The sequence below is a fragment of the Myiozetetes cayanensis genome, unplaced genomic scaffold (genome assembly GCF_022539395.1).
Source record: "Myiozetetes cayanensis isolate MyiCay16 unplaced genomic scaffold, myiCay2020 scf14, whole genome shotgun sequence".
In the NCBI taxonomy this organism is placed as follows: domain Eukaryota; kingdom Metazoa; phylum Chordata; class Aves; order Passeriformes; family Tyrannidae; genus Myiozetetes; species Myiozetetes cayanensis.
The window spans coordinates 1,728,929-1,743,517 of NW_026087048.1; the positions used below are offsets into that span (position 1 = coordinate 1,728,929).

At 44.4% G+C, this 14,589-nt stretch overlaps 1 protein-coding gene across 1 annotated transcript in view; it reads left to right on the forward strand.

Moving 5' to 3' along the window:
• TLN2 (talin 2) overlaps positions 1 to 14,589 on the forward strand; it is a 128,221-nt gene that overhangs the window by 59,317 nt on the left and 54,315 nt on the right. Inside the window, exons 11-23 of the mRNA XM_050309141.1 lie at positions 531 to 635; positions 877 to 1,032; positions 1,909 to 2,010; positions 2,763 to 2,839; positions 4,564 to 4,744; positions 6,395 to 6,508; positions 6,975 to 7,083; positions 7,730 to 7,938; positions 8,760 to 8,858; positions 10,124 to 10,291; positions 10,395 to 10,689; positions 13,187 to 13,353; positions 14,166 to 14,294. Coding sequence (XP_050165098.1) covers positions 531 to 635; positions 877 to 1,032; positions 1,909 to 2,010; positions 2,763 to 2,839; positions 4,564 to 4,744; positions 6,395 to 6,508; positions 6,975 to 7,083; positions 7,730 to 7,938; positions 8,760 to 8,858; positions 10,124 to 10,291; positions 10,395 to 10,689; positions 13,187 to 13,353; positions 14,166 to 14,294 — 1,911 coding nt within the window. The remainder of the gene's footprint in view (positions 1 to 530; positions 636 to 876; positions 1,033 to 1,908; positions 2,011 to 2,762; positions 2,840 to 4,563; positions 4,745 to 6,394; positions 6,509 to 6,974; positions 7,084 to 7,729; positions 7,939 to 8,759; positions 8,859 to 10,123; positions 10,292 to 10,394; positions 10,690 to 13,186; positions 13,354 to 14,165; positions 14,295 to 14,589) is intronic.

Consider the following 14,589-nt stretch of genomic DNA (forward strand, 5'->3'; position numbering starts at 1 on the left):
GCAGGTGCTGAGGTGAAGTTTGAAGCCATAAGATTGGTAACTGTCATTACATACCAGTAATCAAGTGTGCTAATGGTCAAGTACAAAGTGTGAGGCTCTCATGAGTCAGAAGTTTTGGGCACAAAGCAGGGATAAATAGTCTCTTTCTGGAAGAAAATCTGGGTACTGGGACATTTCAATTATTTTTAAGAACTGAGCGAAGAGGCTTGAATGGTGTGAAACCCAATAGTGTCAAATAGCAGGAATAGCCAGAATTTAAAACTGTGTCAGAAGTGGTTTAAATGTGCTTGATCTGAGGCACACATTGAATGGATGATGGTCAAAGATAAGTGTTCTGTTTGCACAGGTTGTTTATGGTCTCTGATGGGAGGAATTAAAGTCTTGCTAAGATTTCTACCCAGTATTTTTTCAAATCTTCTCATTGTAATGATTATTAACTAACCCTTGTGAAACAGATAAAAGCTGTACCCTTTTTTGTGGTTTCCAGAAAGCCTTGATTGTACCTAATTGCTGCTGCCCTCTCATTGCAGGAGCACAAGAACTGTGGGGAGATGACTGAGATAGAAGCCAAAGTGAAGTACGTGAAACTCGCCCGCTCCCTGCGCACCTACGGCGTGTCCTTTTTCCTGGTGAAGGTAACGTGGCTCTCACTGTGCCCATTGCACCCTTGGTCATGGATTACCTCTGATTGCACACTAAGCAGACGTTTGTTACTTCAATCACTAAAATATTTCAGTTCCCTGGGGCAGTGAGAAGAGTTTTAAATTGTCATCCTCTGCGCCCCGTTGTTTCCCTTCGTGGATATTTTCCATGTTCCTTTTCTCCCGTGGCAAGCTGTGTTTGAGTGGAAAACAAACCTTTCACACCTCGTTACAGGAAAAAATGAAAGGCAAAAACAAGCTGGTTCCTCGCTTGCTGGGTGTCACCAAGGACTCGGTGATGAGGGTGGATGAGAAGACCAAGGAGGTGCTGCAGGAGTGGCCACTGACAACCGTGAAACGCTGGGCTGCCTCCCCCAAAAGCTTCACTCTGGTAATCCTGCTGTGTGGGTGCAGAGGAAGAGGGGTTGGTGTGGCAAGGAGAAAGGCAAAGATGGCCTCAGAACAGTTCCTGTCATGTAGCTTGTTCTCTCTCTCATTTTCTAGTGTTATATGGAGTAACCAAGTCCTCAAGTGATAAATTGGCCCATATTTGCCTCTAAGGGTCAAGCTGTAGCTTGATGCTTCTAGACAGGCCAGTTCCTCAGAAGTTCTGTTTAAATCTTGTCAGAAAACACTGTTTGCATCTGGTTTATGCCTAATTACTGAAACATTGAAGAAAACATGTTTATTCTCAGCTGTGTAAACTGTTAAGGTGTTTGTCATTCCTAATGTGCTTTGTGGCATAAACAAGATCAGATGGTTCACTCACACATTGAATAGTTATGAAAGAAGTTCCCTGAACGTGATATTTTGTTAGTTATTTGGTCCAGAGGAGACCACTGCAACATTCAGTTTGGATATGAAAAGGTTACTTAAAGTGGTAGAGCAAGAGGCAAAGGATAGAAAATGACATTCACTTGATTCACATGCATCTAATTTGATTGCATGGATGATTATGCTCTAGAATTAAATTCTAAAGACTTTCCTCCATTCTTGAGTGACCAAGTCTGATAAAATTAGACAAAGTGTCTCTTGGGCATTTCAATTTATGGAACATGTGTGATTAAGCTGAAAAAAAAAGCATTCTTGTCTCCTCCCTCACCCCCATATAACCTGGTTTAGAACCTTGGAGCAGTTTCATTTACTGTTGGATATAATAAAATGACTATACAAACAATTTTAAAATCTGAATGCTCTCTTATTTAGTACTGTTTCTTACTTAGCATTTTCAAAGAGGTTTTGTTTTTTTTTTCCTCTTTTTCTTCAGGATTTTGGGGAATATCAGGAAAGCTATTACTCAGTACAGACCACTGAAGGAGAACAGATCTCTCAATTAATTGCAGGTTACATTGATATCATCCTGAAAAAGGTACAGTATAAACATCTTGATATGTAGTAAACCAACCTACATCATTATTTACTGTAATAGATTTTAATGGGAAAGAAATGAGAAAGTTGGAATTTATTGCCTGTGCTCACAGTGTAGGGTGCAAGAAGAGGTGGAGCAGGACAGCCAGAACTCATCCCAGGATGAGCCTTTCCCTCTGGGACTGTCAGTCTCAGGTTTAATAAATGTCAAATAAATTGCAGGTTCCTATAGAAGGTTTAAAACTTGATTCAGAGGTAGCTTTGCTCTCTGATGCCAAATGAAAGCAGCCTCCTGTCTTCACAGAATAGGATACAGATGTGTGGATTTCCATTTGCAGGCCTTTGATTTTTTTCTCTTTACCATCTGCTGACATGTTCAGTTGAAAATGAGTGAATTAGGAGCAGGTTAAACAATAAACACCCGTGGTGAGTATGAGAAGCTGCAGTTCCCAGTTGTTGAGCCCACATTATCTCAGTGATGCAATGCCTCAGAGGATGGTTTGCTGCTCTCAGTGGCATAATGTTAATTCTTGCTGTGTTTTGGGCTGTTCCAACTCATTTTCTCTGGTGTGGTTTGGTAGGTACATTTTTTCCTGCAGCTTGTGTTGTCCCTCACTGCCCAAAGCTTGGTGTTCAGCACAGACAAGGCTCTACAGATTCTTTGGTTAGCTTTGTGATAAATGGCGAGGGAGTGGTGGAGATAAAGAAAAATCAGCACATTGCTTAACTTAATTCTTTTTCCCCTTCCTCCAGAAACAAAGCAAAGATAGATTTGGGCTTGAAGGTGATGAGGAGTCAACCATGTTGGAAGAATCTGTTTCACCTAAGAAGTGAGTGTAACCAGCAGGAAATGTTCTTTCCTTGAGTGCCACATTTAGCTGCAGCAGCTCTTTTCAAATGAAGTAGGACAGGTATTGCTGTTAAAGAGTGGTTTTCCACAGAGTATTTCAATAGAAGGAAGTACTGCCCTCAGGCAATTCAGCAGGCTCCTGGGTTCCTTCAAGGATTGAAGAGCAGGTATCTGTCACAAGATTGTTGGTTAAGGGAGCCAGCAGTCTGTGCTAACTTGGCCCTTGAACAAAGGAATTCAGTAAAGTGCTGGGGGGGAGAGGGGGATAACCAAGCAGAGCTGAAAATGTTGTATTAGTTTTCTGATCTTGGTACAAAAATGCAGGATTTACAAGGTTTGAGTTGCTTGTGTCTGCTGGTTCCGTGGTTTGCAGTAAATGTGACTCCTGTCGGTGTAGTTGTACACTGTTATAACAGTGGATAATGATATATAACAGTGTGTCTGGCTTAGTCACCAGCCAAACCTATCAGGTATTTGGTGTGGGGAAGGGTCAGGGTTTGTTCTGATAGGGGAATATTTGGTATGCCAGGCAGTGGTTTGGATGGGGAGGAACTGAACACAGCCAAAAGCAGAGCTGTGAGCTGGCCATGCTCCTGAAAAGGAATGTGAAATCCTGCCGTGCAGTGAAAGAACAGAAACAGATTTTTGACATTATGAGCTGTAATAAACCACTCGAGTCTCCTCTTGGACCTCTGAGGATGGCAGTGTCAGCAGTGTGTATGTGAAAAGTCCACTTGATTTATTGTCAAGCATAGGGTTTATATGAGATAGGCTTGTTAGATAGTTAATGTGGCCTTATGTGTAATTTCAACGTTTGATGGGTCACACGTGTTCAGATGTGCTTTATTTTGACATGGCCCTTTCCAAATCACCTCCAGAATATACTGTCAGCTAAGTGCTGTGCAGAGAAGCCCAGAACTTGTGATAGATAAATACAAGATTTTTTCACAGTTGAAGTCACTGTTTTTCCCCCAGCAGAGTGTTATTGTTAAAGCCTGAATTTCTGTCAACGCTTCTGTCTATTAAAGCTTGAATCATATTTAAATACGAGCAGCACATCTGGCAAAGCAGTTCATGACCATGGATGGCAGTAACTTTATTTATTATTCTTGAAAGTATCCTGCCCCCCAGCCCATTACCTGATAGACTGCCAGATTATTAACAAGTACTGTTGTGCTTTTGTGTAGAAAGGTGAAGAAAAGAAGGTCAGTTCTTACCCCAGTTCTAGGAAGTTCTTGCCAAAGACATCCCCACAAGGTTCATGCTTTTATTTTCTATTGATCAGTCAAAGATACAACTGAAACAAAGCAGTTGTTATGCCTGTTCTGGTTCTGTCTGCCAGGCATCTGCAAGGGTTAAAGCATTTGTACCATGTGTACCAAAGCTGCACATTGCCTTTTCCTTGGTGCCTGCTCTTTAGTGCTATTAATAATTATCTTTTATTAAGAATAGTTTTATTTTTATTATAAATTAATATTTTAGTAAGAATATGATAACAATATAATAATAGGCAGATTAATAAATCTGCCCAAAGCCCTGGATTGTTTTTCTAATATGTTAGGAAATGGTTAGAAAGGAAAAGCGTAAACTTTTCCAGCTTCTCCAGACGCTGTCAAATGCAGTTCCAGATCCTGCAGGAAGAGCAGGTGGCAGACCCTGAGTTGCAGGAGCTCCCTGACTGTGTGTTGGTGGGTTTTTCTGCAGGTCCACCATCGTGCAGCAGCAGTTCAACCGCACCGGGAAGGTGGAGCACGGCTCGGTGGCGCTGCCCGCCGTCATGCGCTCGGGCTCCAGCGGCCCCGAGACCTTCAACGTGGGCATCATGCCCTCCCCCCAGCAGCAGGTCACCGTCGGGCAGATGCACAGGGGACACATGCCCCCACTTGTGAGCAACCTCCTGCTTTTCTGGTGGGAAACCTGGGAAACCTTTGTGTTTGAAACTTGTCTGTGCTGCGAGGAGTCGGAGATGGTTTTATACAGATTTCTAAGAGCTTTAACTTCCTGGCTGTCCTACCAAACATGAGTTTTGAGTGTCCCTGGCATATTTAGGGTATCACTTTTAGATTTATTTCCTTGTTTTCTTTAGAGCAGGCTCTTCCAGCCTTCTCTTTACTTCTAAGTAGTTAAACCAGTATTTAAGGGTAAGAAAAATGGTTTAAAGACTGTTAAAAGTAAGCAATTTTAAAGAAAAGGCTTACCTTGAGCTTATCACTAGCCCACCATTTAGAAATTTTTTAGTAGGCTTGAGGCAGATAGTGTGTTTTCTCATTTACATTAAAAGGCTTTCCAAAGCCCTGAAAAGTCTTTGAGAATATAATCAATGAAAATCATGACATACTACTAGAAGTGCCAAATGCCTGCCCAGCTGCTTTTTCACTCCTGCTGCTCAATGAGAAGTTTCTGTGGGGGATATATAAGATAGAAAAGCTTTATCTGGCATAGGTCAACATAAAGACTTTCCCCATCTTCAGTGTGTCCTGCATTTTATCCCTGCAGTCGTTCAGGATAAACTGGCTCCAGTGTGGGGCCCTGTGAGCTGCAGTTCCCTTTGGAGATCCCCCCTCCAGTGCTGGTTCTCCCCAGGCTGCAGTTGCTGCCAGGACCCTGCTCCAGCACAGGCTCTCCATAGGCTGGAGTTTCTCCAGGGAAATCCCCACGTGCTGCAGTGTGGGGCCTCTTGGTCTGCAGGGTGGATATGAGGATATGGCTCCAACAGGGCTGTCCCCACGGGCTGCAGGGAAATACCTGCTCCAACAGGGCTGTCCCCACGGGCTGCAGGGAAATACCTGCTCCAACAGGGCTGTCCCCACAGGCTGCAGGGAAACACCTGCTCCACCCTGGTGTCCCTGTGCTCTGCTGCCCCAGCACCGCCTCCACATCCCCCTCAGGCACTGGCATTTGCAAGGGTGTTTCATGAACTGGTTTTTCCCCTCTCTGCCATGTGCTGGTTTGCCCTTTGTGACAGCTGCTTTCCCAGAGGTGCCACAGCTGCTGGGCTCAGCTGTGTCCTGTTGGCTCTGTTGGTGTGCCCAGTGTGAGAGCCCCTGGCCTCTGCTCACAGAGGCCACCCCTGCAGCCAAAACTGTGCCACAGACACCCAACACAATCTGCATCCTGCTCTGCCTAAAACCCTGCAGATGGCTGCTAACCCTTCCACAGTGCTGACAGTTTAGAGTCATCCTTGATTACGTCGGTAGCTGTCCCAGGAAATCAGTAAGGATATCCTAGAGGCACATTGAATTTCCATGTTCCTTGAATGCAGGTCAGTAAGAAAGCTCTGTGGTGCTCTGTGTATGTCTGTTGGTCATTGTTTGATGTGAGAAAGCTGGAAAGGTGTGGAAGTTCAGAGGAGTGTGAATGACACAGGTGAAAGACTGAGAGAGATTTGCTTTCTGCACTGCACCAGGGGGAGGCTGCATCTGAAACGGCCTGGTGTGAGTGTTGGACTGTGGTCACTCCCTGGCTCTTCATGCACGTGTCACATGTGCCTGGAGTGCCCTTTGGAACACAGCACAAGCCCTGTTTTGCCTTGCAGACCTCAGCCCAGCAGGCCCTGATGGGCACCATCAACACCAGCATGCACGCGGTGCAGCAGGCACAGGCCGACCTCAGCGAGGTGGACAACCTGCCTCCCCTGGGGCAGGACATGGTGAGTGCTCCTGATCCCTCAGACAATCCAGTTTGTATGCTATTGTGTTCGTGGGCACCTGTGCAGCTAAACACAAGCTGTGGGCATTGTTTATGGTGGGAGTGACTGGCACGTGAAAAATAAGAACAAAATGTGATTCTGTTGGTCCTGGTCCAGGTTAGGGCACGAGGAGAGAGAAAAAGGATTATTGTTTGTGGGGGACTGGCAGTCAAGAGTGCTTGGCCTTCATGGATGCACTTTATGGCATTTACCTAAAAAGGGCAACTGCTGAAGTGTGGTAGCAAATCTGTAGTGAAGGAATCAGCAGAAGAAGATGTTTGCTTTAACATTTCACTTGAAAGGGCTTGCTGGCTGTGCTCTGGTTCACTTGTAAAAGTTCATGAAGGAATGGGAGATTTACATGGTATCCCCTCTTACAGAGCCTCACTGCAATCCTTAATTCTTCTGCTTTGTTATTGCTCTTCAGGCATCCAGAGTATGGGTTCAGAACAAGGTTGATGAATCCAAACATGAAATACACTCTCAGGTTGATGCAATCACTGCAGGAACTGCATCTGTCGTGAACCTTACTGCAGGTAAACTTCCATGGGAGGGGTTTCCTGGCAGTCTCCTGACATTTGTCAGCCTAAATCACCTCACATAGGAACTGAGGATGGGGCAGCTGCAGAAAAGTCGTCAGTAGAACACCCTGGTAGTGTACACTGATGTGTGGGACAAACTTGGTGTCCCTCCCAACACGGTTTTTGTATCTTCGGTTTCTCTCTCACACCGAAGGTACAGCCATCGGTGAAAATAAAATGTAACTTGCTTATTCAATAGAGGATGTTTGCAGGCACACCCCAAGAAAGCATTACTGACAGTTGTTAGATTATTATGTGTTTATTGGTGATGTTTTTAATTCAGCAAACTGTTGAGTTGAAGGAGCTGTGAGTGGCTTAAACAGGCCAAGACTGTATTCCTGTAGGTTCTTCCAGTATGGAAAGATATCTGGCACTGTGGACTTCTCAGCAATTGCACTGAGTGAAGAGAAATTCTGTTAGAAGATGAAATGTAGAAATCAGACAGTTTAGAGCAGTCTAATCTTTTTAAAGTGACAAGTTTCTTAATAAGCATTGCTTGGCTGCCTTGAAATGTCTCTCAAGAGTGCAGCTTGTGGCAGCTGCCCCTGTTTGCATTTGAACCACTAAAGCATTCTGATCATAGAAAACATTTGCTCTCCAGGGGACCCAGTTGACACTGACTACACTGCTGTGGGATGTGCAATCACAACCATCTCTTCCAACCTCACTGAGATGTCCAAAGGTGTGAAACTGCTCGCTGCTCTCATGGATGATGAGGTTGGAAGTGGAGAAGACCTCCTGAAAGCTGCTCGAACCCTGGCCAGTGCTGTGTCAGACCTGCTGAAGGCTGTGCAACCTACTTCAGGAGAGGTGAGCAGATGGAGACCCCTCAGGTTCCCTCTCTGAAGTGCATGGCTGTGGGTTTTTTGAGGCTGGTTGGGTTCTACACTCACCTGTCAGTGCTACACTCCTGTAATGTTCCCTGTGCAGGCAGCTCTTGAGACCACTTCTTAATCCTCCATCTGTCTCTGTGCCTTTAAGTCTTGCACCTTGATATCAAAATGTTCTGTGCTGTGTACAGAGGTTGATTCATGTAATAAGTAGTTGATTAATGTGGGTACTGTGTTGTCTTTTAGAAACAAATTTCAAATAGTTCTGTGACTCAATAAGAAGTGGAGAGATACTCGTTCATGGCTTTTTTCCTTACTCTTTTTGTCTACTTTGATATTTAAAATGTGAAGTTAATTCATATGCTGTAGTTCTCCAGAAATGGGAGTAGTACTGGCCAGGATAAAACCCCTTGACTGGTGTGTTGTGATTTGGAGTCTGTAGACAGTTTGCCTTAGATCTCTTCAGGTGTTTATGTTTTGAAGAACATGAAATCTCCTGGTGTTTCAGATCATATTGGCTGTCCATCCTTAATTATCCTTGCAGTTATGACAGCAAAGTCTGTTCAAGTTCTTCAAAATTCTTTGCATGTTGTCTGGGAACACATCAGGTGAAACCCCTGAAATGTGGATGTGCAGTTGTGCACGTGGAAAAGTAAAGATTTTTCCGAAGTATTTCTGTTGTGAAGTTTGTGGGGGCTGTTTTGATTGCCCAGCCGTGTGGGATTTCTTGGAGGAAACCATAACTTCAAGCAAAGCTCATCTTCTCTGAATTTAATGTGTTTCACTGTCACCCTTCTGCAGCCTCGACAGACAGTTTTGACTGCAGCTGGAAGCATCGGACAAGCAAGTGGGGAGCTGCTGAGGCAGATTGGAGAGAATGAAACAGATGAAAGGTTCCAGGTAATGAGGGGGTTGATTGTCACTGTCAGAGCTGAGCAGCTTTCTGATGAGGAGGTCTCTGCATAAAGCCAGGCTTCCCAAAGTGGGCTTAGAAAATGCTGGAGCTTCTCTGTACTAATTGAGGTTAATCCGTTTTGAGGTTGTTTTTAATTACACAGTCACAGAGTGCTGATTTCATAAGAACCCCTGCTTGGTTGTGTCCATCATCCAGATGCTTTCATGCTCTGTGGAGAGCTGTTTGTTTGCACTGCATTTCTCCTCATTACATGGAGTAGTTTTCCTGTACATGTTTGCTGTGTCTGTATGTATGTGTGCCAGCCAAAAGTTAATAAAACCTTCTGGCAGACTGAGTAGAAGAAAAAAATCACTATATTACAAACAAAATCTCTTTAGGATTAGTAGTATTAGCAATTATAAAATCATAATACCTCATGACTTAACAGTGTTTGCTGTTAGCAGTTTAGGACCATTGTTCTTAAATGCCCTGTTAAAAACGTGTCTGGGTTTTTTCACTCAATGCCAAGAACAGGTTATTTTAACAGAACAGACATTAAGAAGACTCCATCCCACTAAAAAACTCAGGTACATGGAATGTGGGATTTTAAGTGGGGAAATGGGAAGAAATTATTTGAACATGTTCATTGCAGGAATTAACACCTGAGTGTGTTTTAATGTCACAGTTTCAGAGTAACTAAATTATTTTGGTACAAGAGAAAAATGTGCTGGAATGAAGACCTGTTTTGATTAGGAGCAATAATTTGTAGGGCTATGTTTACATCATGGACAAGGAAAAACTGTGCTTGGAAAGGGCACTGTCAAAAAGGGAATTGCAGTTGTTTGTGCTGCTAAGCACAATTAAGTCCTTGAATTTGGTTATTAACATGAGTCCTGTCTCTCCTCAGCAGTTTTGTCCTTGAGGTTGTCACCCTTATTGCAGATATTTATCACATGTTTAGTGGTGAACTGCAGATGGTTTTGCATTAATAGTGTGTTCTCAGGAAGTGAAGATAAGCACTTCTTGTGGACTCTGAGCAGATTGAAAAGTCGACAGTCCCTCCTCCTTCAGTGCAGTCACTTCATAGTGCAGATGGAGAAATGGTTGTGCTGAGAACAGGAAGCCACTGGGTTTTGGAGCAGTAGCTGTGGCTGCTGCTCTACACAAAACATGCTGAAGTTTTCATATAAAAGAACTTCTTACCTTCAGGAGACCCCATCTTAATTTAACAAAGCTGTTCATAAGACAAGTTTTGCCTTTGTTTTGCCAGGATGTCCTGATGAGTCTGGCCAAAGCTGTTGCCAACGCTGCTGCCATGCTGGTGCTGAAGGCCAAGAACGTGGCACAGGTGGCCGAGGACACGGTACTGCAGAACAGGGTCATTGCTGCTGCCACACAGTGCGCACTCTCCACTTCCCAGCTCGTGGCTTGTGCCAAGGTGAGGCTGGTGGTGTTGCCAGGGTGCCAAGGCTGTGGATTCCCAAAACTGAGCCGGTACCCAGCCAGCCCGCTCTGACTGCTCTGTGCCCTCTCCCCTGCAGGTTGTGAGTCCCACCATCAGCTCCCCGGTGTGCCAGGAACAGCTGATCGAGGCTGGCAAGCTGGTGGACCGCTCGGTGGAGAACTGTGTGAGGGCCTGCCAGGCTGCCACAGACGACACCGAGCTGCTGAAGCAGGTCAGTGCCGCTGCCAGCATCGTCAGCCAGGCGCTCAACGACCTCCTGCAGCACGTGCGGCAGTTCGCCAGCAGAGGCGAGCCCATCGGGCGCTACGACCAGGCCACAGACACCATCATGTGTGTCACAGAGAGCATCTTCAGCTCCATGGGGGATGCTGGTAAGTGTCCCTAAGGAACAGCAGCCTCCCACTGCTCAGGGATCTGCACCTTGCAAAGAAAGGAAGTAAAAATCCTTCTCTGATGTACAAGTGAGTGATAGAGTCACAGAGTCAGCTGGGTTGGGAGAGACCTTCGAGATCGATCCAGCCCTTGATCCAACCCCACTGTGGTTCCCAGCCCATGGCACTGAGGACACATCCAGCCTGTCTCTAACACCTTCAGGGATGGAGAATCCAGCCCATTCCAGTGGCTGAGCACTCTCTGTAAAAAATTTCTTCCTGATATCCAACCCAAACCTCCCCTGGCACAGCTCCAGACCGAGCCCTCTTCTCCTGCTGCTGGTTCCTGGGAGGTGCTCATCCAACCCATAATATTAAATCAAGAGTGAACAGTCTGTGAAGACAATCAGTATCATGCTAAAGGGTTGCTGTAGTCTTTCCTCTACCTCCTCACAGGATTGTGTAGTAGTATCTAGCTCCAGACATGAAGACAGGCACCAGGGCAAATACTTCACAGTGGTGGATTTTATTATGCAGAGGTTTGGTTGGAGGTTTTGGAACTTATTTCTGCCTTTTTTTTTTTTTTTTTTCTGTAATGCTTCTAAAATGGGCAGCTTCTAGAACCAACCCAAACTTGAGATCCCCAATGTTTAACCAAGCCAGTGTGAATTTTTAGTCAAGAACCAGTAAATTACTTAGAACAGGGAAATATCAGTAGTTCTAAGTGTTGTGAAGTAGCAGCAGGATGGAGGGGCAGTATTAACAGGAAATCAAGACAGTTCATAGAAAATTTCAAGTGGGATCAGTTTATTCACCAGTTATGGTGAATAGTTTGGTTTGGGTATTTTCTTTCATGTTGTATCGATGCAGGGCCAGGAAAGAAAAGAATTGTCACAACTGCATTCCTGTATAGTCAATATGAACAAAGTTGTCTTGGTTGTTACATTTAAGAGGCAAAACTTCCAGATGTTTCTGCTTTTTCAGGAAATGTGATTACAGCCATGCAGACACTTCCAGAGGATCCTGCAAGGAAGTAATTAATGAAATCCTCAGTGCATTTTGGCCCTAGAATCTTTATGAGAAACATGAGCTATTAAGATTTTTCAAAAATGCATTGGAAAGTTTGCTAAACCACTCCTAATCTTCAAATTGAAGGCTGTGGAAAAGGTTTCCTAATGCTTTATAGGTATCCTAAGGAATTTAATTACTGGAGATGTGCACAGAAACCATGTCAGGTTTTGTGTTTAACTGTCACTCGTGATTCAGCTCCTGTACAGAGAGGTGCAGTGAAAGAGCTGATCTTGAATAACATTTCTTTTCTGTCAAGTCAAAACCAGTCAAATATCTTGTTTTGCAATACCTGGTTTTTAGTAGAAGGCATTCAGATTCCAGTCTGTGTTTCCAAATTGTCATTGCACTACTGTGGTTGCAATTTTACCAGCAAAGAGACTCTGGCCTGGGAGTGCTGTATTATTACCCAAGAAGGTTATTGTTTCTGTTTGATTTACTGACTTAATACTGTAGGAAAGAGCATTTAAAGGGATTTTTTTCTTTTTTCAAAAGGAGATATTTGGACTGGGAGCTGAGTTAGCAAATATTGCTAAAAGTTTTAATTGCAGAATTTCATACTGGGAATGATTAACAGTTGATAACAGCTAGAAATATGTAAGTTTCTTGGCCTATGCCTGACCAGAGGAGTCTGGGCTTTTAATTCTGATGCCCACAAGTCACCTTTACACATGAGAGAAAAGCTGTTATTGTCTTTGTTCCCATGATTTTTTAAGAGCATTGGAAAAGAACGAGGCCTTAGACCCAAATACATCCAACCTGATTTGGTAACCTACAGAAAGTCAAAAGTTCCAGTCTATTGAAGGAGTCCAAGTGTATGTTTTAGTGACCAAGTGAATTGGTTCTAGAAAGGGTCTGAATCCACTTGAGAAGCACTGTTGTTCCATCTCTGTGCTTCACCATGACCAGAGCATGACTCCAGTATCATAAATATACATCTTATTTTTGGCCAAACCCATCTTAGTGGTGCTAAGTCTCTTCTGCTGAGGTTCTTAATTTAGTTCATATTAGACAGAAGATAATTCCCCAAAAGAGGAACAGGATGGAAGGTGGGTCATTCTTATTGAAGGAGTGAAATCTTGGCTGTGATTTGAAAGCGAAGTTATTAGTCTTCACTGGAACAGGAGTTTCCTTGAACTGCATGTTCAAAATGACATGAAAATATTAATTTGGGGGGTTATCTTGCTATCTAGAATGCAGCTACTCCAGTTTTTTCTTAAACTCCACTGTGGTGGTTTCCACCATTTATATTGTGATCAAAGATCTCGTTTATAAAACCTCCAAGTTATGAGCTACGTGTGTATCACTTCCAAGTTAAAAAAAATCCCTCAGCAAACATGACTTCAGTTTTGTCTGTGAATGATGCTGAGTTCTGAAAGCCACGCTGCCCTGTGCAGGCAGGAGGTCCCACCACGGTCGTGTCCCGCAGGTGAGATGGTGCGGCAGGCGCGGGTGCTGGCTCAGGCCACCTCCGACCTCGTCAACGCCATGAGGTCGGACGCCGAGGCAGAGATTGATATGGAGAACTCCAAGAAGCTCCTGGCTGCTGCCAAGCTCCTGGCAGACTCCACGGCACGCATGGTGGAAGCTGCAAAGGTACCCTGGAGAGGCACTGGTAGGGCTGGGCACAAAGAGGAGGGGGAGGTGGGATCTGGCTGGAGGGGAGATGGTTCCTCTTACCCTGTAAATGTTCAGCATTTAATGGCTTAACCTAAGCATGTTCCAAAAAAACCATTTTTTTAGTTACCTGGAGGGGTTTTTTTGTTTTAAAAGCCCATTCTTGCACTGCTTTGCTTTCCTGTGTGCAGGGTGGTCATGACTCGGGCCATCCAGGGCAGAACCTCCAGCCACAACCACTGGGATGCAAAGTCTTGTACCAGTTCCAAGTGGAACAGCAGAAGCACAGCAGTCTGTTATAGAAACCATTAACAGGGCAACTCTCCTCTGGCTCAGGAACAGTTTCCTCCAGCTAATTTAACCTTTTCTTTCCTTTCTCTGCTGGAAACCTATTTAAATCCATTAGGGAGAAATAATATATCTCCCTTTGAATTGTTTCCCAGATCCTGCACTGGAATGGGTTTTCCAGCAGCAGGGCCAGTGCTCTGCTGGGACTCCAGTCCATGTGCCTGGCTGCTGAGCATTTCCTTGGCTTCCCAGTCATTTGTCAGAGTTCAAATGGAGAAAATCTACTGTGTTTAACTTTAACTTTTGCATATGGAGTTGGGAATTTTAAAAACTGGTTGTTTTTTCCCCAAACCTCCTTTCCTCCAAATCCACTATTACAGATCCCAGGGGAAGCAGTTTACAAAGGCTGTTTTCCCAAGCACCCAAAAAGGTGCATGAAGCAACTGTTCAGCTCCAATAACTTTTACTGAGACTGCTGGTTTGTGCTCTGAAATGTCGTGCAGGGAGCTGCAGCCAATCCTGAGAACGAGGACCAGCAGCAGCGTCTGAGGGAAGCGGCAGAGGGGCTGCGGGTGGCCACCAATGCTGCTGCACAGAACGCCATCAAGAAGAAGATTGTCAACAGATTGGAGGTTGGAAACCAGATATTGCTGAATTTTCACTTGGCTCCCTTTTGATAACTTAAGATCTGTAGATGATTTTAGGAAAGTAGAAATGGCTATTTCAGTAGAAATGCCAAGCATGGAATGACAGCACCACAAACTCAGGCTTGGAGTTAGACATGGTAGGGTGTGAGTCCACAGCCCTCAGAAAATGGAGTACTTTGTGTCACTCATGTAGTGAAGTGTGTAAGGATTTCACTCAGAAAGCAATAATCAGAAAATTAAAACAGCTGAGCTGAAACTGCTTCATGCCTGGTTGTATTTA